The sequence below is a fragment of the Plutella xylostella genome, chromosome 27, assembly GCF_932276165.1.
Source record: "Plutella xylostella chromosome 27, ilPluXylo3.1, whole genome shotgun sequence".
Lineage (NCBI taxonomy): Eukaryota > Metazoa > Arthropoda > Insecta > Lepidoptera > Plutellidae > Plutella > Plutella xylostella.
In genome coordinates this window covers 1,009,906-1,033,258 of record NC_064007.1, presented here as the reverse complement: position 1 = coordinate 1,033,258, position 23,353 = coordinate 1,009,906, and the positions used below count along the sequence as shown (strand labels likewise).

At 40.8% G+C, this 23,353-nt stretch overlaps 1 protein-coding gene and 1 non-coding gene across 2 annotated transcripts in view; one reads left to right on the top strand and one right to left on the bottom strand.

Annotated features, from left to right (window-relative positions):
• The window catches only part of LOC105388659 (chloride channel protein 2), a 66,785-nt gene that overhangs the window by 11,553 nt on the left and 31,879 nt on the right, over positions 1-23,353 (top strand). The window contains exons 2-5 of the mRNA XM_048630936.1: positions 13,875-14,037; positions 18,795-18,917; positions 19,445-19,573; positions 21,318-21,451. Of these exons, the coding sequence (XP_048486893.1) occupies positions 13,875-14,037; positions 18,795-18,917; positions 19,445-19,573; positions 21,318-21,451 (549 nt within the window). The remainder of the gene's footprint in view (positions 1-13,874; positions 14,038-18,794; positions 18,918-19,444; positions 19,574-21,317; positions 21,452-23,353) is intronic.
• Trnas-gcu lies at positions 17,496-17,577 on the bottom strand. Its single transcript has one exon. It is a non-coding gene; the product is annotated as a tRNA-Ser (tRNA).

Here is a 23,353-nt window from a genome sequence, read left to right as displayed (position 1 = left end):
CAGCCAGCCAGCTAATGAAACTGAAAAATGTATCAATTTACGTGAATCGACTCTTACTTAAGACCTCTGGTATCTAACTAATGACACATGGTATCACATAATTCACATGTTAAGTATTCAAAACCATTTCTCCTGAGAATCTCCAGATCTTTCAAGAATTATAAATACATGAAGTCCAAAAAAATGATCGTATAAGGTAGTTTGTATATTTAAAATAACCCTTAACATATATATATATATATGTCGCAGGCAACTGGTTTAATCTCCTGTTTGATTGAACCACTAGCCCGTTCATTGGATGGCGCTATTCAGTTGTATGACTAAAGGACAACTCGTCAAGTCGTTGATTGTAACGTTCGACGTCTTGACTGGACGTCATTCAGCGAAGTCGTTGAATGGGATATAGTATAGCAACTTTGTAATGTCTGGTTAGGGTGAACATCACCAGACAAGAGTCAACAAAAAGACTATGTTACGAAGCTCTTATCTCCCAAATTAACTAAACAATAACAATAAACGTACCTTCATATTGTTGTTCATAATTATCCAGTTTCGCCACTTTTTTTCTTTGAAACTATCCGCCCGCGGTGTAATAATAGGTAAATCCATGTTGTCACACTATTTTAACACAAATAAAGCACTTTAAAGCTAATTTATTTGCAAAAAACTAACAATATAGGTGCTTTTTGTGTCAGCTGTTAGCTGTTAGACGCCATATTTGTTTTATTCACCACCTGACTGATTTTAAGTCAGCTAACTACATAGTTGGACGTTTTGTGACGCTTGTACAATCAACGTTCGGCCTAGTCATACAACTGAACAGCGCCATCCAATGAACGGGCTAGTGGTTCAATCAAACAGGAGATTAAACCAGTTGCCTGCGACATATAAATATATATATATATATTTATTGTCTAGGTCATGTCCATCATACGTCATGGTCAGGCCGCCACCTTCAAAAACTTGCACTTGCAACGGCACAGATTCGCGCGTCCTGATTGGCCGGTTCAATTCGAAGAACCTCAGTGATTGGCTAGTTAGATAGCTAGTTACGCATCGATTATCGGCTCCAATTAACATAGTTCGTGAACCGTGATGGTTTATTTAGCGTCTTATACGTTTAGCACTCGTTACCAGTTGAATCATCGTTTTTAACTGCCCCATTAGTGGGTTGGTCGAGAGTCGGTTGATTCTTGGCTCAAAATTGGCACAGTAAACTTTCTAAGATCCATAATTATGTAGAGTTTTAGAATTAATAACTTTACTTACTAGTTCTGGCGGAAGTGCAATATTTCAGCTACATTTTGTCAGCAGTGTTATGCTAAGTAGACCCAATGAAGTAATATGGGCTCATCTATTGGACCTGAATCGAAAATCTTAGCAATTTTATCATTTGTATCGAAGTCGAACCAGCATTTGACAACCCGACCTACAATTCGAACCCCACGGGTCTCAGGTTTATTTTACCGCTGCACCATTGAAGAAGTTATATAATTATGACTGTGAATACATAATCGTGAAACATTCTCAGTTCGCCTATTATTGTCCAGATAATCAAATGTCAGCTGCCTCTGTGGCGTGGGGTCACTCCACAATACATGAAATGCAGTTTCTGAGCCCTGCTGCACTAACCGCGACTCTATCTCGTTCCGTTAAACGTACCTTTTGCACAAAAGTTCTTGTTCGTTAGTTTTTTGCTAATCTAGACTAACCCCACTGTATTGTTAACACACTAATTGTGTGCAAACAATACAACTAACGTGTCGGCCAATACAGCAACAGCGAAAGGTGATAACTTAGTAGTCATGTGACTTGGTGTAATCTTTACAACTTTACAAGGCATGTTTGTTTTCCTGGGATATTTGACCCATTAAGATACTCTTGGTTGCTAGAATACGATGCGTTGACCAATACTCTATTTCGTTGCATTGCCAAGGCTAATCTTAGTAATCTTAGCTTAATAAGCGTCCACCAATCGGTATCGTACGTATCGGATCAAACGGATTTTCATAAATATATGGATAAACGGCGTCGGCAATACCGATGAAGTGGACGCACTTGTGTGAATTTCTATACCTACAAGGAACACTGAATGCGATGCGTTCGTTGCGTTTTCTTCTTCTTCTAGTGCCGGCTCCTAGTGAAGGTTGGCAATCATCCTGCTGATTTCCGTCTTGGAGACCGCCGCACGGAACAATTCTCCAGTGCTCAGCTGGAACCACTGGCGTAGATTTTGCAGCCATGATGTCATTTGCCGCCCAGGCCTCCTCCTGCCTTGTATTTTCCCCTGGGTAATAACTTGGAGGAGCTCATATTTGGGGTTACGCAATATGTGGCCGAAGTATTCCAGCTTGCGCTTTTTTATGGTATTCAATACCTCTGTGCCTTTTTTATTTAGACTTTGAAGGACTGTTACATTCCGAACCTTCTGGACCCACGATATTTTGAGCATTCTCCGGTAAACCCACATCTCAAACGCTTCAAGACGCTTGTCCATTCTCTCGTTCAACGTTGCGTACGATGCCAAAAGGTGAATATGCTTCAGCTGGTTATTACAATAATACTTGACACAGAAACCAGGAAACGTCGGTACAAAGAGTAGGAATAATGACTGCTCAGTGCGATCCCAGTTAGGACAAACCCTTGACCTTAGATTAACGATATACGAATAAGATGGTCACATACAAAAATGAAGTGTTTGCATTTTATTTACTGTCAAACAATGATTTGAAAAGAAAGGATATGCCTGTCAGAACTTTTTGTTACAAGAAAATGACACCCGCGCGTTGGCCCTAATTCATACAAGTTATGATAGATTTATGAGATTTTAGGGCCACGGGGGCACGGGGGTGTCATTTTCTAGGGTTGTTGGGCTAGTAATATATAAGTCAATGCTGTCAAACCGTTTTGTTGTTAAGTTCAACCTAACGACAACCATTGTACCAATGAATAAAGTCACAAATCTTCTAACCGAACTAAATCAAAATAAGAGCTCAGTAGTAGAAGTTGAGTGTTATTTGTCGAGACGTTTCTTTTGCACTGACACTCCATCTAGTTCGTATTAAAATATCTTTGCCCTTTACCTTGACTCGCGATACATCACCTCTAATATCTACGTCTTTACCAAGATAGCATCAGCTTTAGAGCAGAGGCGCGAGCATAGGATTCGAAACCTCCGTTTACGTTGCGTATTGGTTGCGTATCGTCAAATGTCACTGTCAAAATGTAAGGCAAATTTGTTGGTTCCAAAAGTTGCATTTGTTTTTTCCATGTTAGGTGGAATTTCACCAAACGCTAAACGTATTTAGTAGCCTGTCATACGTACCCTTCGTGTAGATTCGAAAATAGTATCGAATCCTATGCTCGCACCTCTGGTTGCTTCTGGTTTCTGGATCTATCCTGTAACACGCAACATGAACTCATTACACCTCTATTTCTCTAGGTCGGTTAAACACGTAAAGGAAGGAAGGCTTGGAGGAATCCTGGGCATTTGATGTTTCCCGGATGGTTTGACAGATAGATAGACACGCACCTCCATAGCCAATAGATAACACGTACTCGACAGTAAATGGTAATTTATTCGACCACGACTGAAAAAGAGGGGTGTTACATGCAAGGTTATAGTGTGTATTTTTGACCGATTGCAGGTTTTTTAATTTTCCGCTCATCCCTTGAAAGGGTTTCCCGTGGGAACTCCGTAATAAGAGATAGATCATTAAGTTTTATTATTGTATTCGTAGTGGTCAAATACGTGTAATAATAATTGAAATTGGTTTTTAAGTATTATTTGTATTTATTCCTTACATACAGGCTGAGACAATGGGTAAGGGTAGTCATTAAAATCCTCAAAATTTTCTTTATTACTTACTTTACTCTAAGTTTTACTATACTTACAAAAAAAAGTACACGGCACGTTAAGCCGTGGTTCCCGGTTTCTGCTTCGGCAGCAGTCGTTAAGCCTAGTTAGAGGCCTTCGGGCGGCTGCGGCTTGAAAACATTTGACAGTCAGGTTGCCCACTTACCCGACAACTCTCACAGCACAAGCTTGCTTGTGTTGGGGTCCACCAACCCGCACTAGGCCAGCGTGGTGGACTAGGCCTTACCCCTTCCTTCATTGGAAGGTGACCCGTGCCACAGCAGTGGGGACGTGATAGGTCGTGATGATAAAATAAGGTGTTTAATATCACCCTCTTTCGGCTTAAAACTTGTATAGCCACTTTTGCTACAACCTACATATATATTTACTTGCATAGGTTAGTACCTACAAACAAATATTTCCTCGTCATTATAATATTGGTATCATATGTAGTATAATCGCATGAGTAACTTTACACACACACTCTGCTCGCTGCACATCCGTAAGATTAGCGTTCTGTGGGAAGCGGAGGAAACGTCTGATGAGGTGAACTCACCAATTGCCGGCACATTACCCGGCTCGAAAACTGACACCGATGTTTATCACCTTACCTTAAACAGGCCTTAAACACCGGTGTGAGTTCCACATTTATTTTTAAGACTTAGGAAGTATAGTTACAACGAGATGGCGATGGCGCAGTGGTTAGTAACTCTGACTGTTTTGCCGAGGGTTGGCGGTTCGATCCCGGAAAGGGCCCAGTCGGGTCTTGAATGTGGCCTTGACTACTGCAAAGGAAAACCATCTTTACTTACCAGACATAAGGAAACGTCAAAAATACAATAACATAGTGGAAGCTCTATAGTTAATAAATAAAAAAATAAGTTAACCAGTGTTTAAAGTTTTTTTTTTATGGTAGTACAGTGAATGTTTGTGTTGTACGTTATCTCCAACCCTCTAGGCAAGCCTGAAGATTATGGTAATAACCTTTCATATCCTGGCTGGCACGGTTTTATATCCGCTGACGTTAAAAGAGAGGTATTCTATGTTGTATCTGTGCGTGTCCGCTAACAATAAATTAACCTTCACTTCGATCAGGGTATTCGGTTTAACCCAAATCGTCCGGTACAGGTATTGATTGAATATCAATGAAATATCAGCGTATACTTAACCTCTTCGCGTATGCACCGTGCATTGTATCTGATGCCTAGAAGGTAATGAGTGGGTACGGTCAGCCAATGAGCTGGGTAAGATTAAAAACACTGAAAAAAATATTCAAAAGTGTAACTTTCCAACTTCTACAATAATAGTTTTCTCGTGCGAATTCTGGGATAAAAAGTAGCTATGTGTTAGCTTTGTGTAGGACGCCCTCCGGCTGCATGGACTTGCGAAAGGTTGGTAATGATTGGATGTGGAAAGCTATAGACCGCATCCAGTGGCGTGCATTAGGAGAGGCCTACGTCTAGTAGTAATATAGGCTGATGATGTTGACATGTACTAATGTCATATATCTGTCTCTTTTGCCGACAGTACTGGTAGGTGGTGCTAAGTTGCTATACCTAATACAGTGACCTAGTCTCGCTCACGGTCTAGAGTTCTAGACTACAGGGAAAGAGAGGCGCCTTGATACGCACTAGTAATACTAACTCACTCTCTCTATTTAGGTATGTATGTGTATATGTAGTTCTAGTTAGTAATTAACTTATTACGGATTTATATTCAGCAAACAGATAAGTATACCTCTCGTTTACACTTTCATATTGAAATCTTACGATGAATGATAGTTGATAGCTGATTCGAGAGCAGTGATTTCATAGAGTTTCTTTAAAAATATTCTTGGATAAATCTATCTTTTTAACCGACTTCAAAAAAAGGAGGAGGTTCTCAATTCGTCGGGATATTATTTTTTTATGTATGTTCACCGATTACTCCGCCGTTTATGAACCGATTTTGAAAATTCTTTTTTTGTTGTCTTGGGTTGAGCTCCCAGGTGGTTCCATTTTTTTTCAGAATTTTATCTCACCCCCAAGGGTGGGTAAAGGGGTAAAAACAGGGTATGAATTTCCATTTTGGGCACATATTAACCGATTCTTATGAAATTAAGAACATAAATATAGTTCTTATAACAAAATATGATGGTGACCTTGAGCTGATCTGATGATGGAAACGGAAGGCAGACAGGGGAACTCCTCAACGGTATATAGCAACTACTTCGTGTTTAGGCTTGAATGATTAGTAGGACTTTTTGGTATCATTTGCACCTTACTTTTGATTGAAAATTATTGCAAATAAACTAAAAACTATAAAATAAAATAATAATTAAAAAAATAAAAAAAACCGACTTCAAAAAACCACTAAAATGTAAGAAATAATTTAAGGTTTACACAAATTCTACTCGTATGTGACAGTACAAATATACCTAAGCAGGAACTGTTATTTTTTGAAGCTGGTGCCATATTTCTTCAGATTACTTTGTCACCGCACCAACATCAAAAAAGATCAGTTCCTGCTCAGGTTTATTTGTACTGTCACATACGAGTAGAATTTGTGTAAACCTTAAATTATTTGTTAAGTTGTCTTCAAGCATCATTAACTATCTACACATCAAGGGTGTAGAATTATCGTGACGATACGTTCGGCTGTTTGAGGTTGCGTCTAGAAAAGTTCAGTTCTTCTTCATTTTGCAAACAAACATTATACTTACATAATTGATAATAATTATGAATAGTATTTGTTTGTCACCGAATGGTGAAAACACCCTCTATTAGTCCTTCAAAGGACACATAAAGTTATCGATAGTAATAGATAGTAATCATTATGTTATGTTATGATTGATAAAAGAGAATTGCATTCGTTATTATAATATAAGTCAAGGCGGCAACGACAATACGTTATGTGTATGTTTACATAATTAGGTATATGTTAATGTACGTTTCAAACAATACCTATGTGTGACTGGTCATTATTTTAATATATTAACTTACACAGGTTTGTTAAGCAAAAGTAAACTGTTTATTTTAGCTGTTGCATAAATACATACTGCAGCAGTGTATATGTCGCAGGCATCTGGTTTAATCTCCTTTTTGATTGAACCACTAGCCCGTTCATTGGATGGCGCTATTCAGTTGTATGACTAAAGGACAACTCGTCAAGTCGTTGATTTTAACGTTCGACGTCTTGACTGAACGTCATTCAGCGAAGTCGTTGAATGGGATATAGTATAGCAACTTTGTAATGCCTGGTTAGGGTGAACATGACCAGACAAGTGACAACAAAAATACTATGTTACAAAGCTCTTATCTCACAAATTAACTAAACAATAACAATAAAAGTACCTTCATATTGTTTTTCATAATTATCCAGTTTCGCCACAATTTTTTCTTTGAAACTATCCGCCCGCGGCGTAATAATAGGTAAATCCATGTTGTCACACTATTTTAACACAAATAAGGGGCCGTCCATTAATCACGTGAGGCTCAAAGGGGGGGGGGGGGGAGGGGGTACTGAAAACCTCACGAAACATCACGAGGGGGGAGGGGGGGTTCTCGTTAGACATCACGTGTATTAATTTTTTGTCAAAAATTAGGTATTTCTGAACCGATAATTTGGACGGCGCAAAAATTTTAACGATTTGTAGTATGACCTATTTTTTTTCTAGTCAAAAATTGCCTTTACATAGACTTCCAAAAAAATACACGTGATCCAGGGGGGGGAGGGGGGGTTGGTCCCAAACCTCACCAAATATCACCAGGGGGAGGGGTAAAAAATGAGAAAAACGACCTCACGTGATTAATGGACGGCCCCTAACGCACTTTAAAGCTAATTTATTTGCAAAAAACTAACAAGATAGGTAGGCTTTTTGTGTCAGCTGTTAGCTGTTAGACGCCATATTTATTAATTAGTATGATTATGTCATTAGCCGCTAGTGCTTATGCACGACTCAATTTTCTTTCAAGATAAATTAGTAACATTGACAGCTTGTGTAATTAAACCTTAGAGTACCTAAAGTCTGTTTTTTAATCTCAGATACTAAATTGAATTATAATCCTAGTTAAACCTAATAGAGATCAATATTATTTACACTCATGAGACGTCTTCTTAGTTAGGAACAGGAAACTTACTTTGCTATTCGCACTTGTTTATGTTGCAAGTAAGATTTACCGGACTCTACACAAATACAGTGAATAATCTGTATACTAAACTCACACTGAAACATTTAAAAATTCAAAAAATTCAAAATTTCAAAATTCAAAATTTATTTATTTAAAAAACACATGCAACACATATTACACATAATTATGTTAGTTTACATTTACCTTATACTGCGTTATTAACATAATTTAAAACAATTAGAAATCTTTAGGCAGGTACTTACTAACAATTTTTTATTAAACGCTGATAAGTACACAATTTAAGACTTAACTTAAGTAAAGTAGGTACGTGTAATGGTTAGAATATGTTGGATACAATTTTTATTCCACCTAAACTAGGTCTAGCCTGTACTATAGGAGGAAATATGTTTTTAGTCCAGTCAGGTTACATGAAGTGTTGACAATAAATATATTATGTGAGCTAGTATCACTTGATTATATTAGATGATTTAGGGCATTTGGTGTCGGCGGTGTGGAACTTTTTCATCGCTCGCGAGTGCACTATAGCGAAAGCGGGTTCGCGTGTGTGTTATATCAGGGGATAACAGTCGTGAGCATTATGCATCTGCGCTTCTAGGAACCACGTAGGTTTACTATAGCAGAACAAATTACTGACGATTGTCGGGTAATTTTCATTCCAGCGTGGTTTACCTGTGGCTGCTGCTATGTATGTATGTGTGTTTGTGTGATGCCTGCTATTCAAAGATAACACGGAAATATTTCAATTGGAGCATAGTATAGTAGAAAATAATCTCTAGTCATGGATGTGCAGAGTTTGAGACAGATACTTAGTAGAAAGTGCATTCCCTAATTTGAATACGAGTAACATCTTTCAATTACATTGGGATAAGCCTACACAGGGAGTAGATTGAAGATTATAGTGCCCAAGTGTGTGCGCATTACACAGGTCTCTCTGTTCTGGAGAGAGCTAGGCGCAGGACCGACTTTGCATGTTTTTTTGACCGGCTTTGATTTGCATGTTATACCTTCTCCTTCTTCTTGTCGTGTTGATGGCAACTGTCACACTTCCGCGGCCCAGTGGACGGCCATGCCGATACCCCTCTGGGGTACCGTTATACCTAACTTCATAAGTAACTTCGTTAGTGACTGTATTGTTTTAAACATATTAAGTATATCAATAATATTGAATTGAGGCCACTAACACATGACACCGAAAACTGACCGCAAAGCGTATAATAGCCATGTAATTGCAAAGAAATGAGAGTAGTAATTTATCGCGAACTCATACAGATTAATCCTTAGTGAGCATTCTCACTGAACACACACAAGATAAAACATTGTTTACAACGGATTAGCTGGAGATTATCATCGGCCAAGGCTTAAGTCATGTGACTAGCATTTGGGTTGAATAAATATGCCTGGAGAGAAAACTATACATACAGGTTGTCCGTGAAAGTATGGAAAAGGGGTTGACAGTGTTGACACAGGGTCTTTTTTTCTGAACAACTAATATGTTCCACGACTTAGGAAAACCTATTTTTTTTGCTCCTCCATATAAAGTTGGTTGGAAGTTTATGAATGATACCCATTTGCTTGCATCATCATTCGTCACCACTATCTTAGCGAGAGTGATATGCGATATGCGACAGTTGGTAATATTTTCACTCAACCCCATTACCCTATCGACATAGTTTTGATTTAGATTGATAGATAAAATATTCTTTATTGGTACACAAACAGAAATTAAGTTACAGACCTTAAAAACTACCACATGGGAACAAAAATTGCGGTCTTATCGCTTAAAGCGATTTATGTGATTTGACGTGGAAGTAATAATAAATAATGATGAGCAGTTCATTGCAGACGGTACTGCCGTGTTAGCGTCCAGTTACGGCCTTGACGGTTTGTTTATTTCAGCAGTTAGCACTTTTCAGTAGTTTTCAGTTTTGAAACCGTTGGCGTCCTTGACCATAACATACTGAAATTACTGAAGGAATGTGATGTCGTGTGCTATCCAATTCAATTTTGATTCTCCATACATGCTACATGACATGCTTCTGCTGTCTGTACCTACTTACATGGAGAATCAAAATTGCATATGCAATGCATGATACATGCTGGTCATTTTGACTCTATACTTTCTCTGACTTGGAGCTACCGTATTTTTTCAACAAATTACCAACAGTTGTACTCGTAGTACAAAGTTATTCTTCAGAATGACTCCTTGAGTCACCTCATCACCTGCTTTCGGCTTGGGTACTATACTATTTTGCTACCATTTATAATGTATAACTTGAAATACAGAACTAGATGATGATTATGATGATAAATAAATGCTGCTATGATGCTTTTAGCATTAAGTCCACCTTTTGTACTTTTATTTGTAAAATTTGTACATTAAAGAATTAACAATATAAATAAATAAACACACACAGACGAATTGAGAACCTCCTTCTTTTTAAAAGTCGTTAAAAAGGGAAGAAGGGACACAGTCTAGTCTAAGTTTTCCTGATTACATTTTCTAAGAATGTTGCATGTACTGCAATTAGCGACCTTATGTGTGTAGTTAATTGGTGTCAGGTTATCGTGGGTGGTAGCTATTTATAAACACACGTTCAATATGCAATTGCTTTTTATAGAACTATCAAATGGTAGTAGTACTTTAGGACTTATGTCTCTTTTTGACCCGCGTGAAAACGAAGCAGTGTTTTAAACTATTTTGTACTGCCTTTTCCCCCTTTCCTTAAAATGTTCCCGTGATGGTCTCCCGTGCCTCATCATTTTTTCATTATTTAATGACCTTTTGTCTTTCACGAAAATTCTTTCTCTTCTATCCCCATTTTTATACATTTCATTCACATTTTACGATCACCCCTTCTCTCCTAAACGAACTTTCATTATTTAATTTAGAAAAAACGAATAATACCTACCTACCTTGGTCTGACAATACCTGAGATCCAGTCTAGCCTAGTCATATCCGAGTTGATTGATGCCCTAAGTACTAGTCTGGGTTTCTGACCTAGCTCCCACTGGAGTATAGATATAGAGCTACCTATGGGTTTCGTCATGATTTTCCCACAAATGAAAAATATGTATGTGTAATAAGTTTTATGCACGTGAATGTCTGCGCCTATATGCAACTTATGTATTGGTGATTATTATATCTTCGCGTAGGAATGCTTTTCATTATAATTTAATACAAGTAAGTTTATTGAAAACATTTTATGCGTACATAAAATATTGCTTACGTAGGTATTTTAAGTTACTTCGGCATAAACACATACAAACTTAAGGAATGTTTTAATTTAACCACATGGAAAAACCGGACTTGCGAAATAATAAATGAAAATTAACAGGAAAACGACTAGGAATACATTGGCAAATGGCTTTTACACGAGTCATTCGTCAAGTCGCGCGCCTTAGACTCGCGCGCCACGCGCGAGTTGCCCTTCCCGTATTTACCTACTTTTTTTGTCGTCAACTCGCTCGACTGTGAAAATATGTAGAGTCAGCCACAAAAGTTATAATTTATTATGCTTTAGGTAACTACTTAAAATGTATAGGGTATTTTATAGGACTTTACTTTAAAATAAAATCAGTAATTAATCTCACTTGGCAAACTGTTCTCTTCAAACACCTCCAAACACAGGAACCATTTTTATTTGTTCGGTCTATGTTATATTTATAACCTGAACGAAGCAGTACCGACTTTCCTCGCTGGGATGTTATGATTTCATGTCCAGTTTTATTACTAGATGGACCTAGAAGTAATTGTTACAGTTAGGTCTGTCTCTTTGACCAATGAAATAAACGAAATTTGTTTTAAATTTTAGTGCTAATTCGATATTTAATGTAACGGTAACACAACGAAAACGTAACACTGTGTTTATATTACGGCAAAGTAGACTTGGTAAAGCGTCCGTAGTCGAGCGGGCCTAAGTGATCGTAACTGATCGCTGAGGTTAAGCAACAACTGACACGGTCAGCCATTGGATGGGTGACCAATTTCAAGTGGTGCTTTTCTGGACGCTTCCGTGCTTCGGACGGCACGTTAAGCCGTGGGTCCCGGTTGCTACTTCGGCAGCAGTCGTTAAGCGTAGTCAGAGGCCTTCGGGCGGCTTGAAAACATCTGACAGTCGGGTTGCCCACTTACCCGTCAACTCTCTCAGCACAAGCTTGCTTGTGTTGGGGTCCACCAACCCGCACTTGGCCAGCGTGGTGGACTAGGCTTAAACCCTTCCTTCATTGGAAGGAGACCCGTGCCCCAGCAGTGGGGACGTAATGGGTCGTGATGATGATGATGTGATGAGACTTGGTAATATAGTAAAGTTAATTTATTATAGGCTTACCCCCACAATACATCAAAATCAGTAAAAACTGCCACATTTTAATATTTTTGCGCCGTACTGTAGACTGTAAGTAATGCACTGTACATCTCTGCTTCGAATTAGGAGTAACACTAAAACGACGTTACTAAAACAATGACGTTTTAACCCTTTAAACCGGTTTTTGCAAAACAAAAACTTGAAGGACATAGCTATGACAGGTAAAATTTGCGCACGGGATGAGAGAGATAGCAAACTTGGGTATCATGCGTCATAGGTCACATCCCCTTTTGCCTCATTCCGCACTTCCAACATAGGTTTTATTGTATCTTTATCCGCGCCGCCGCGCCCCGCTGCTGCTGCACCCTCCACCACCAGGAGCCAGCAGGAGGCCGCGCCCGCGCCCCCCCGCCCTCGCCCCCGCCGCCGCCGTCGAGCCGCGCCGCAAGCTGCACCCCAGGTGACGCCAGCGGCTGCCGGAGCTCCGGCGGCGCCCCCCCGCGCCCCGCGCAACGCGGTCGTCGACAAGGATGGCTTCATCTTGGTGGAGAAGAGGAGCCCCCGTCGCCGCAACCGCAACAAGCGCGGCACCGCCCCGGCCGCCTGCTCGCTGAAGGCCGCCACGCCCACGGTCGACATCTACGTCTCCCGCATCCACGCGAATATGGCGCATGACAACATCATGCGCTATATCAAGGAGGGGAGTGTCGGCCGCACCGAACAGCCAGTCCAGGTGCTGGCGATTGAAAGACTGCAGTCCGCCAAGCAGACGGACTTCAAGTCCTTCCGTCTTCGGGTTCCCGCCGACCAGCAGAAGGTTCTACTGAACAAGGACTTCTGGCCTGCGGGAATCGTTTTCCGTCGCTACAGGGAGGCGAAAAAGACTATTAAATCCCCTGCTATTAATAGTGCTAGAGTTTAAGTTAGTTAAATTTTATAATTACTTATGTTATTTTATTTATTATTTTGTATGATTAAAAATGTATGTGTTTAGTTTATAATATGGGCCACTGATGCCTGAAATAAAGGTTTATTATTATTATTTATCCCGAAATCAAAGCATCTTCTTTAATGGCGACTGTCTAGTCGGTACCTTCTTATGCTAATCAGCCAGGGAGACAATATTTAACCATATTTTTTAGTTTCAATTCGTTTGCATCTGACCGTACTTTACATGGGCTCGCGAGTTGACGACATAAAAAAACACACATGGAACACGTGTATTTTTGGAAGTCATTTCGACTAGAAAAAATATAACATAATAATAATATGTTATAAAAATATAACATAAAAAATATCATACTACAAATCGTTAAAATTTTTGCGCCGTTCAAAATTTCGGTTCAGAAAGAAATACGTAGCGCATTTTGACAAAAAATTAATACACGTGATGTGTAACGAGACCCCCCCCTCCCCCTAGTGATGTTTCGTAAGGTTTTCCGTACCCCCTCCCTCCCCCTTTGAGCCTCACGTGATTAATGGACGGCCCCAAATCACTTTTAAACATTTTTTTTTAATTTATTTACTTATGTTTGCGTTGTTTCTGTGTATGATTGAAATATTTTTTCCTCTATTTCCCCGCAGATGTATGGGCGCTACCAGCGCGACCTGAGCGAGGCGGCGCGCGAGGAGGCGCGGCGGCTGCGGCGCGTGCGCAAGCGCCGGCGCAAGGACGACCGCGCGCGCGCCAAGGAGCTGGAGGCCAGCGGCAAGCACCGCCCGCGGGGGAAGCTGGTCAAAGTCCTAGGTTCGTGTCCCGGGAGAGAAAAGCTGTTTTTTTCGTGTTTTACTTCGTTTCGTTTTTCATAACGTACGTTCCAATCTAAAAAAAAAACACACAAAAACACGCACTCACGGCTGGTACTAATGTACTCCCTTGCGGGGTAGGTAGGCAGAGGTGCATTGCTGCACCCACTTTTCGCCAGAGTGTTATGTTAGTCCCAATGTAATAGGGGGCCGGCCTATTGCCATTTTAAGTAACTTCAAGATACTATTATCCTGAATGGTACACGGCTGAATTAATTCGCGACATTACCTTAAAAGCATCTTTACATAAAACCTACAAACTTACGCGATCGCAGTGTGATTATGAGGAATTTTCTAAATACAGGACAAAAGTAAAAATTGGTATTCAACTCGCAGAAAAAAGTTACAATGACCGGATTCAAAAACAACTAGCTAGAGATCCTAAATCCTTTTGGAGCTTCATTAAGTCAAAAAGGTCAGCAAGAAATAAAATTATTATAACGCGAGATGGAACGGAGTTGAACGAGCAAGAGAGCGCCGATTACTTTGCTGAGTACTTCCACTCGGTGTACAGCGCACAGCCGCCGCGGCTGAGTGTGGAGGAGGCGGCGCGGGCGGGGGGCGCGGGGGGCGCGGCGCGCGTGCACCTCGCCGCGCTCAGCGCCGGCCACGTGTCCGCCGCGCTGGCCCGCCTCGCGCCCAAGACCTCCGCCGGTCCCGACGGCGTGCCTGCTTACCTGGTGAAGGACTGCCGCATGCTGCTCCTCGATCCACTGCTGCATATATATAACTGTTGCCTAGAAAGTGCGTTATACCCAAAACTATGGAAAATCACTAGGGTTATTCCAGTTCCTAAGGGCAGTTTGGGGTCAGATGTAAACGGATACAGGCCGGTAGCAGTTCTGTCGGTATTCGCGAAGGTTTTTGAATCAGCATTGCAGAAAATGATTTACAATGAGGTAAGTAGTCAACTGTCCGACTGCCAACATGGTTTTCGGCCAGGACGAAGTACCAACAGTAATCTCCTCAGCTTCATGTCTCGTATGGTTCCGTCAGTGGATGCTGGAGTGCAAGTCGATGCTGCCTATTTCGACTTTAAAAAAGCATTTGACACGGTTGACAACGACATCCTTCTAACCAAATTGGCAGCTATCGGCTGCACGACACATTCGCTGACCTTCTTCAGGAATTACTTGCATAATAGACAGCAATACGTGGACTTTGGAAACAGATACTCAGAACCTTTTTCAACATACTCAGGAGTAAATCAGGGTAGCAACATGGGACCATTAGAATTTATTATAATGATCAATGACCTTCCCGAAATCCTGATGGACGCTACTTGTCTGTTGTTCGCAGATGACCTCAAACTGTTTTTAGAAATTAGAAATGAAGAAGACGCGATTAGGCTGCAGCACGATATTGACAGGGTCGTAGCATGGGGTTGCGACAATAAGCTAGAGTTTAATGGTTCGAAGTGCGTGCAGATGACGTTCAGCCGAGCTCGCGAGCCGCTGCGACACCAGTACACGCTGGGCGGCGGCGCGCTGGCGCGGGTCAGCTCCGTGCGGGACCTGGGCGTCAAGTTCACCTCCACTCTGTCATTTAGTGATCACATTGTGAATATATGTAAAGGTGCTTTTAAAACTTTAGGTTTTGTGCTCCGTAGCTGCCAGGGCTTTACAGACATACGTACTGTGAAAGCCCTGTATAATGCGCTAGTTAGGAGTAAATTAGAAAGCAACGCAGTCATCTGGGCTCCGCATGAAATTAAATATAATCTCATGTTGGAGCGTATTTAAAATAAATTTTTAAGGTATCTTTACCTAAAAATGTACGGGGTGTATCCGGGCTATCCTTTGCTGTACCCATCTTTATTTATACTAGGTATGGTTGGATACAGCAAGATTGAAGTTAGGAGAGACCTGGCTTTGACCAAAATGGTATTTATGGTGTTTAGAGGATGGTTGTGCAATCCCACTGTGCTGGAGAGCATCGGGCTCGCGGTGCCGGCGGGCGGGCGCGGGCTGCGGCGGCGCGCGGGCCGGCTGCTCGCGAGTCGCGGTGCCCACCGCCCGCACCAACCTGCTACATGACGCTCCACTCACTAGGGCTATTAGGCTAATCAACAAGGCATCTGAGAGGACTGACATTCTCACATGTTCTTTGGGTGAGTTCGCTAAGGTTATGTTTCATATGTTATGTGTTGATTAGTTTATTGTTTTTTTATTTTTAGTTGTTTGTGTCTTTTTAAGAAAGTTTTTTGTTGTGTTTGTTATTTTTCTTTATTATTGTGTTAGGTTTATCCTGTAAGATAATATAAGTAGTTAATAAATAAATAAAAATAAATAAATAAATTTTACGGGCACATCCAAGACCCGAGAATAAATATCTGTGTTTAAACAAATATCTGCCCCAGCCGGGAATCAAACCCGGGACCATCGGCTCAGTAGTCAGGGTCACTAACCACTACGCCATTCGGTCGTCTTATCAATAGTCTAATCGCTGTATTTAACGCAAATCTCGATCCGCGATATAATACCGAAGTAGATAAAACTACCGTGGAGCGTAAAAGATCGCGACACGGTTCCATTATGCTAAAAGTAGAAATCACGTTAAGACTTCGATATAATACCATAGTAAGTCTCGGATTCGACCCCCGGCTGGAAGCAGGCGCCGGCGCGAAGATGACCGCGCACTCCAGAAGGAGCTCGAGGCCAGTGGGAATGGGAAGCACCGGCCCCGGGGGAAGCTGTTTAAGGTCCTAGGTTCGTAGCCTGGCTGAAGTATGAGAGCGCTCTTAGGCACTAGTGGTTAAACGACAACGCCTGGCGTTATAAGCTAAACTGCGAAGAGAGCCTCTATATGCTCGTATAATGCACGTCCCACCAGTTAAATTATATTATATTATGCCGTACAGCGTAATTGATTTTTTAACGAGGTCTACAAGACTGTAAAGCTGTTTTCTTTTTCTCGGTGATTTGATCCCATAAAGAAGAATGCTCAGTACGTTGACCTGCTGACGGGAAGTACACTGATAATATTCCACCCCGTATTTTCTATATGACCACAGCTAGTACGATATACAGTACTCCTACCTATCTAGAGTGCATGCAGTAATATTATTTAGAGGTTACACGGTATCGGAACCTGAAAATACGAACCAAACGCTTTTGAAAACTATAACTCATAGGAATACTTACCCGAACGTACTTACGGAACAACGTTTATCTCAAGGTTAGCGCTTATATTTCAGAGGTGCAAGACAAATTAATAATATAACTAGATATTCTTTTTCTCTAAACTTACTGTAAACAGGCCCCAGTTAGCGCTTATTATATTTCAGCGGTGCAAGACAAATGAACAATCTAACTATTCTTTATTATTATTCATTTCTCTTAACTTACTGTAAACAGATCCAAATTAAATCAAAACTGAAAATAAAAAACAAAAAGGATCCGACGAGGATGGGATTCGAACCCACGCGTGCAGAGCACATTGGATTAGCAGTCCAACGCCTTAACCACTCGGCCACCTCGTCGCGTGGTAACGATTGCGAAATAGACAATCAGCATCCATGGCCCGATTATTGTGTGTTGTTTACTCAACTGCCGTATTTGGATACCTATTTTATGAAAACGTATCGACCGTTTTAGGGCAAAATGTACCTAGTTATTGGAAAACAAACTTAACTGGGGAAAAGAGAGACTGATTCTCCACTTTGGCTTTTAGCAAGCACCTGCTTACTGTTTCTTTCTCTTAACTTTAATAATGTAACTAGTAACTTTCTATTTTGTGTGAAGTGTGTATCATTATTACTTACTTACCTACTTAGTATAGTGTGTACTTATATTCATTTATTGTTTATAAGTACCTAGCTTATTAAAAAGCATCGAAATGTGTTTAATGATGTGTTTAAATATGTAACGCTGAAACGCTGGATGCTATAGTTATTTACACTTTTTTATTTTTTTTAATAGCCTACTCGTTTTCCCACTGCTGGTGCTGGGCAAAGGCCTCCCCTTTTATCTTCCACACCTTTCAATCATGTGCACCCTCAGCCCAGTTGTTATCAAATATTTACACTTAGATGTTTCAAATAAAACACCGATTTTTAGTTGGTCATGAAAATGAAAGTGTTAAGTCATGAAAATGAAAAGTGCTATTTTGCAAAGACTTTACCTTTTTGTTATTTACACTTACCGATATTTGTCTCTATTAAACAAACAGATTTATGCTTCAATAAAGATAAAACACCCATTAAACACCGTCTTAAATAATAAAGAACTTAGTTAGGATCCAATTCCTATTTCATGATATTATACATAGATGGACTATACATGTATCGTTGTACCTTTCTCCTGCGGCCGCTACCCAGGGTTGTTATCGACGTTGATAAACTCATTTAATGCACTTTCTATCAATCACGATATAGTTTTGTTTATCTATGTCGTTAACGAACCCGTGTAGCGGCAGGTATTTCCGTCTGTCTTTTAATTCAGAATCCCAAATATTTTTATTTATTTCACAAAATCCACAGCACAAGACAAAATAATAGTTTAGGTATTGTATAAGCCATACATATGCCAATTACGGACTTACATTATACAAACGAATCACAATTACATCTGACAGTAAGTACATATAAAATACATGCAACATTTAGGTTACAGACACACAAAAAATTACAAAAGATTACAAGCAATTACAATTACAAGCAACAAAATATTTACTACAAATCCCCTTATCTCCTTGCAGGCTACATCTGGAGACACTCGTTCGCGCGTCTGGGCGAGGACTGGGTGTTCCTGGCGGCGCTCGGCATCATCATGGCCGTCATCAGCTTCGCCATGGACCGCGGGATCGCCGTCTGCAATAACGGTGAGGCGTAACGACACGCTACGAACAGGCAAACGCAGCGTGGGACGCCCTCCTGCCCGCTAGACCGACGAACTTAGGCGGGTAGCGGGTAGTGGCTGGATGAGGAGGGCCGAGGATCGAGTGTGTGTGTGGCGCTTCGTGGAGGAGGCCTATGTCCAGCAGTAGTTGATTATTGGCTGATGATGATGACGACCACACCAAGGAACTTAATTAAGAACCTAAAGAGAAGCTCTCTGAAGGGTGTTGTGTAAAGCGGACACAATGCCCGTCATCGAGATTGTTTTACCCTCCTGACGTAAAAAGATGGGTGCAATACGTTTAACGTGTATGTCTGTCAAAACGGCTAGACCTATTTTCGACATAAGAGTTTTTATTTTTATTTAAGTAACCACTAAGTCAACTTGTCTCAGTACTTAATAAAGTGCAACTAAAAACCAAGAACCGATTTCTATATTTTTTCTTACGCTGTGGTGAAAATCACTGGAGTTGGAATCGTGACTGTCTAACTGTTATCTATCTCTTTCCAGCTCGCATGTGGATGTACAAGGACCTGGCGACGTCCACGTTCAGCCAGTACATCGCGTGGGTGTCGCTGCCGATATGCCTGATACTGTTCGCCGCCGGGTTCTGCCATATCGTCGCTTCACAGAGTATTGGTTAGTATTACATTGGCATAGTCCTTGGATATCATACACGAGGGTTAGCTATTACAGTGCCACAAACTTATCTGTTCCGGTGACAGCTCACGTAAATGTGTAATATTTCTTCATTCTATAATATTTTAAGTTTGCCAGTAGTGGTAATTCGCTCTTGTGGTTTCAATAAACCCATCTAATCTATATCAATATATAATTCATTAGTAAATAATGAGATATGGATCAATTTAGTTCGCTCCCACCGGAACACATAAGTTTGTCGCACTATACTGGTAGTGGTCGAAATATTACCAAAGTCTATGAGTAAAGTTAGGGTCCAAAACCAATGAAATATTTAATAATAATAATAATAATATAATATGTGGGGACATCTCACACACGGCCATCCGACCCCAAGCTAGGCAGAACCTGTGTTATGGGTGTCGGACAGCTGATATATCTACACAAATACATAGATAGATAGATACTAAATATAAATATCAACACCCAAGACCCGAGAACAAATATCTGTGTTTAAACAAATATCTGCCCCAGCCGGGAATCGAACCCGGGACCTTCGGCTCAGTAGTCAGGGTCACTAACCACTACGCCACTCGGTCGTCTAAATTAATTAAATTTGATTTAAATTTTTCTTCCAGTTTGTTAGGTAAAATAGGTCTATAGCAGCAAAAGCATGACTTATTTCATGGCTATTCCTTATTGATAAAATATAATTATCTGAGTGACATTCTCGATCCAGCCACTGGAAAAGTTTAAAAGTATTTTTATGCGGTAGTACTAGGAGTTAACGGCTATGTAAATACCTCTACATGTTTAATACGCATCATGGCACAAACACATCTAAAATATGCCATTGATTATTGGAATCATCGTCGTCACAGCAGACCTTTGGGTCTTGCAGGACTTGTCCTTCTTATACCTCAAAACTAGATTCATAGTATTATAATCCATAAGCTCTCGTAATGATAGGCGCCACAAACCACATAAACCGCTTCTTGCCATATGGATCCAGCTGACTCCCGCGTTAATCATCGATCGATGGAATGAATGATCAAGCAATCATTAATTGGTCGTTCAACAATGTTATGAGTGAGCACTTGTGAATACTTATCAATATAAAATCGGAAAGTTTATTGCCTTTGAATTTATTTCAATGACTAGTTTACTTTGTATCTTGTCTTGTTTATCAGTAAATCAAAGTTTTTTTGTGATACAGTGTTTTATGGCTGCCAATAAAAATATTATGTGTTATTTAATTCGGTTATCTTTAGGCATTTTATTATAATCTCGGCTTCATAGTGGTTAGATTAGATTAGAACAGTAGCTAAGTGGTTATTATCATTTATTTATTTTGCAAAAGAATTTAACCTCCTCAACTACTGCAGTTCCGGTTAAATTTTAAGTCATTTTATAGTATTTACTTAGGTATTACATACCGGTCAAACACGAGTTCTTTGCTTCGTCTATTATGATAGTACAGGGTGTTCCAAAAGTGGCATGGTAAACTGAAAGAGGATACTCAGGGGGTCATTATAAACCTATGAACAACTTGTTCTCTAAAGCTTTTGAAAAATCGTTAAAAAAAGCCTAATTTCCATTATCACAGTCACATAACAAACATTTTCACGAATTCCCAAAAGTTGTCCGTCCGTAAATCACCCCCTTTCTCCAAACCCGTTTTGTAACCCCCCCTTATACTTACTACGTACAACTATCACTATCTCACCTTGCACCTATCCTCCAGGCTCCGGGATCCCCGAGATGAAGACGATCCTGCGCGGCGTGCACCTCAAGGAGTACCTGACGCTGCGCGCGCTGGTCGCCAAGGTGGTGGGGCTCACGGCCACGCTGGGCTCCGGCCTGCCGCTCGGGAAGGAGGTCCGTACTACCTTCTTAAGGCTTTAGCTTCGTCCTAATAGAACCCGACTAGTTATAAAGACAAAAGTGTCTAAAGGTTTGCTTACTTTATGACGCTATAGCTACTGACCGGTTTTTGGTGGAATATGGGATGCAGGAAGCTCACAATCTGGATTAACACATAGGTTAGTTTAATGGTAGAATTACATACATTGGAAATGGCCTGCAACAATCGACTGGCCCCTTTAATACGTCCTAATAGAACGCGACTAAAGGCAAAAGTTTCTAAAAGTTTGTTACTTTATGACGCTATAGATACTCACCGGATTTTGATGGCATACGGGATGCCGAAAGCTGACAACCTGGATTAACATATAGACACTTTAATGGCAGAATTATATAGATTGGCAATCGACTGGCTCCTTGGAGGCGTCGGTCTAATAGAACGCGACTAAATCATTGCGAATTCGCGCAATTCGAATGCGGTCAAACCTATTAGTATGGCAAAAGAGTCCTAATTAGAAGTCCTGTTGATGAAGACGGTCCTGCGCGGCGTGCACCTCAAGGAGTACCTGACGCTGCGCGCGCTGGTCGCCAAGGTGGTGGGGCTCACGGCCACGCTGGGCTCCGGCCTGCCGCTCGGGAAGGAGGTCTGTACTGCCTTTACGGCTTGCCTAAGTCTTTATGTAAAGCCCAAGGCCGTATGAGTAAGAAAGTTCTAAACTTAAAAGCGTTAATGGACGTTTTGCCAGCGCTGGTTTGTCAAATTACGAAAAAGTAAGCGCTTATAAGTTTCCCAGTTTTTTTCTTTCTATATACAGCCTTAGGCTTTACATAAAGACTTAGGCATCGTCCTAATAGAACGCGGTTAAAGTCAAAAGTGTCTAAAGGTATGGTATACTTTATAAAGCTATAGCTACTGACCGGATTTTGGTGGATTGTGGGATGCAGGAAGCTGGTAACCTAGACATAGATTGGCAATGGCCTGAGGCCAACGACTGGCTTCTTTAAGGCGTCTTCAGGATAAGGAAGCTGGTAACCTAGATTAACACAAAGACACTGGCATAGATTGCCAATCGACAACGGCAAACGACTGGCTTCTTTAAGGCGTCTTAATAGAACCCGAGTTCGCTCGACTTTTGGTAGTAGATACGAATGCGCTATCAAACACATTGGTATCGATAAGATCGCCATATTGTAAGTCCTGGAGATGAAGACGATCCTGCGCGGCGTGCACCTCAAGGAGTACCTGACGCTGCGCGCGCTGGTCGCCAAGGTGGTGGGGCTCACGGCCACGCTGGGCTCCGGCCTGCCGCTCGGGAAGGAGGTCTGTACTACCTTTGTAAGGCTTTAGCATCGTCCTAATAGATGGTGACTAAAGGCAAAAGTGTCTTAAGGTCTGTTACTTTATCACGCTATAGATATTCGCCGGATTTTGGTGGGATGTGGGATGCAAGAAGCTGGTAACCTAGACATAGATTGGCAATGGCCTGCGGCCAACGACTGGCTTCTTTAAGGCGTCTCTACTACTACTACTACCACAAAAAACTTAAAACACTGCTTAGCAAGTGTTTAAAACGAAATTTGACACATTTTGTAGGCGTTTGACAGCGCTAAACACCTTTTAAATACTGTCTTAAGTTTTTGTTGTAAGGCCCTTAGTCGTAGATAATAATAATAAATCATTTATTTCAGACCAAAATACATAGTCCATAGCGTGTTAGTAACAATTTATCTTATTCTATGTAGTGTTAGTAAAACAAATAAATAATAATTATACGTGCTTAACTTAATACCAATCCTATGCATAACTGGTGTGACGTAACACCCAATGACGCAGCATTGTGGAGTCCCACCGGTCTGCGAACACACTCAGGATAGTGTTGGTGGTGCCGCGGAGGCGAGACATCATCGAGGCGCACC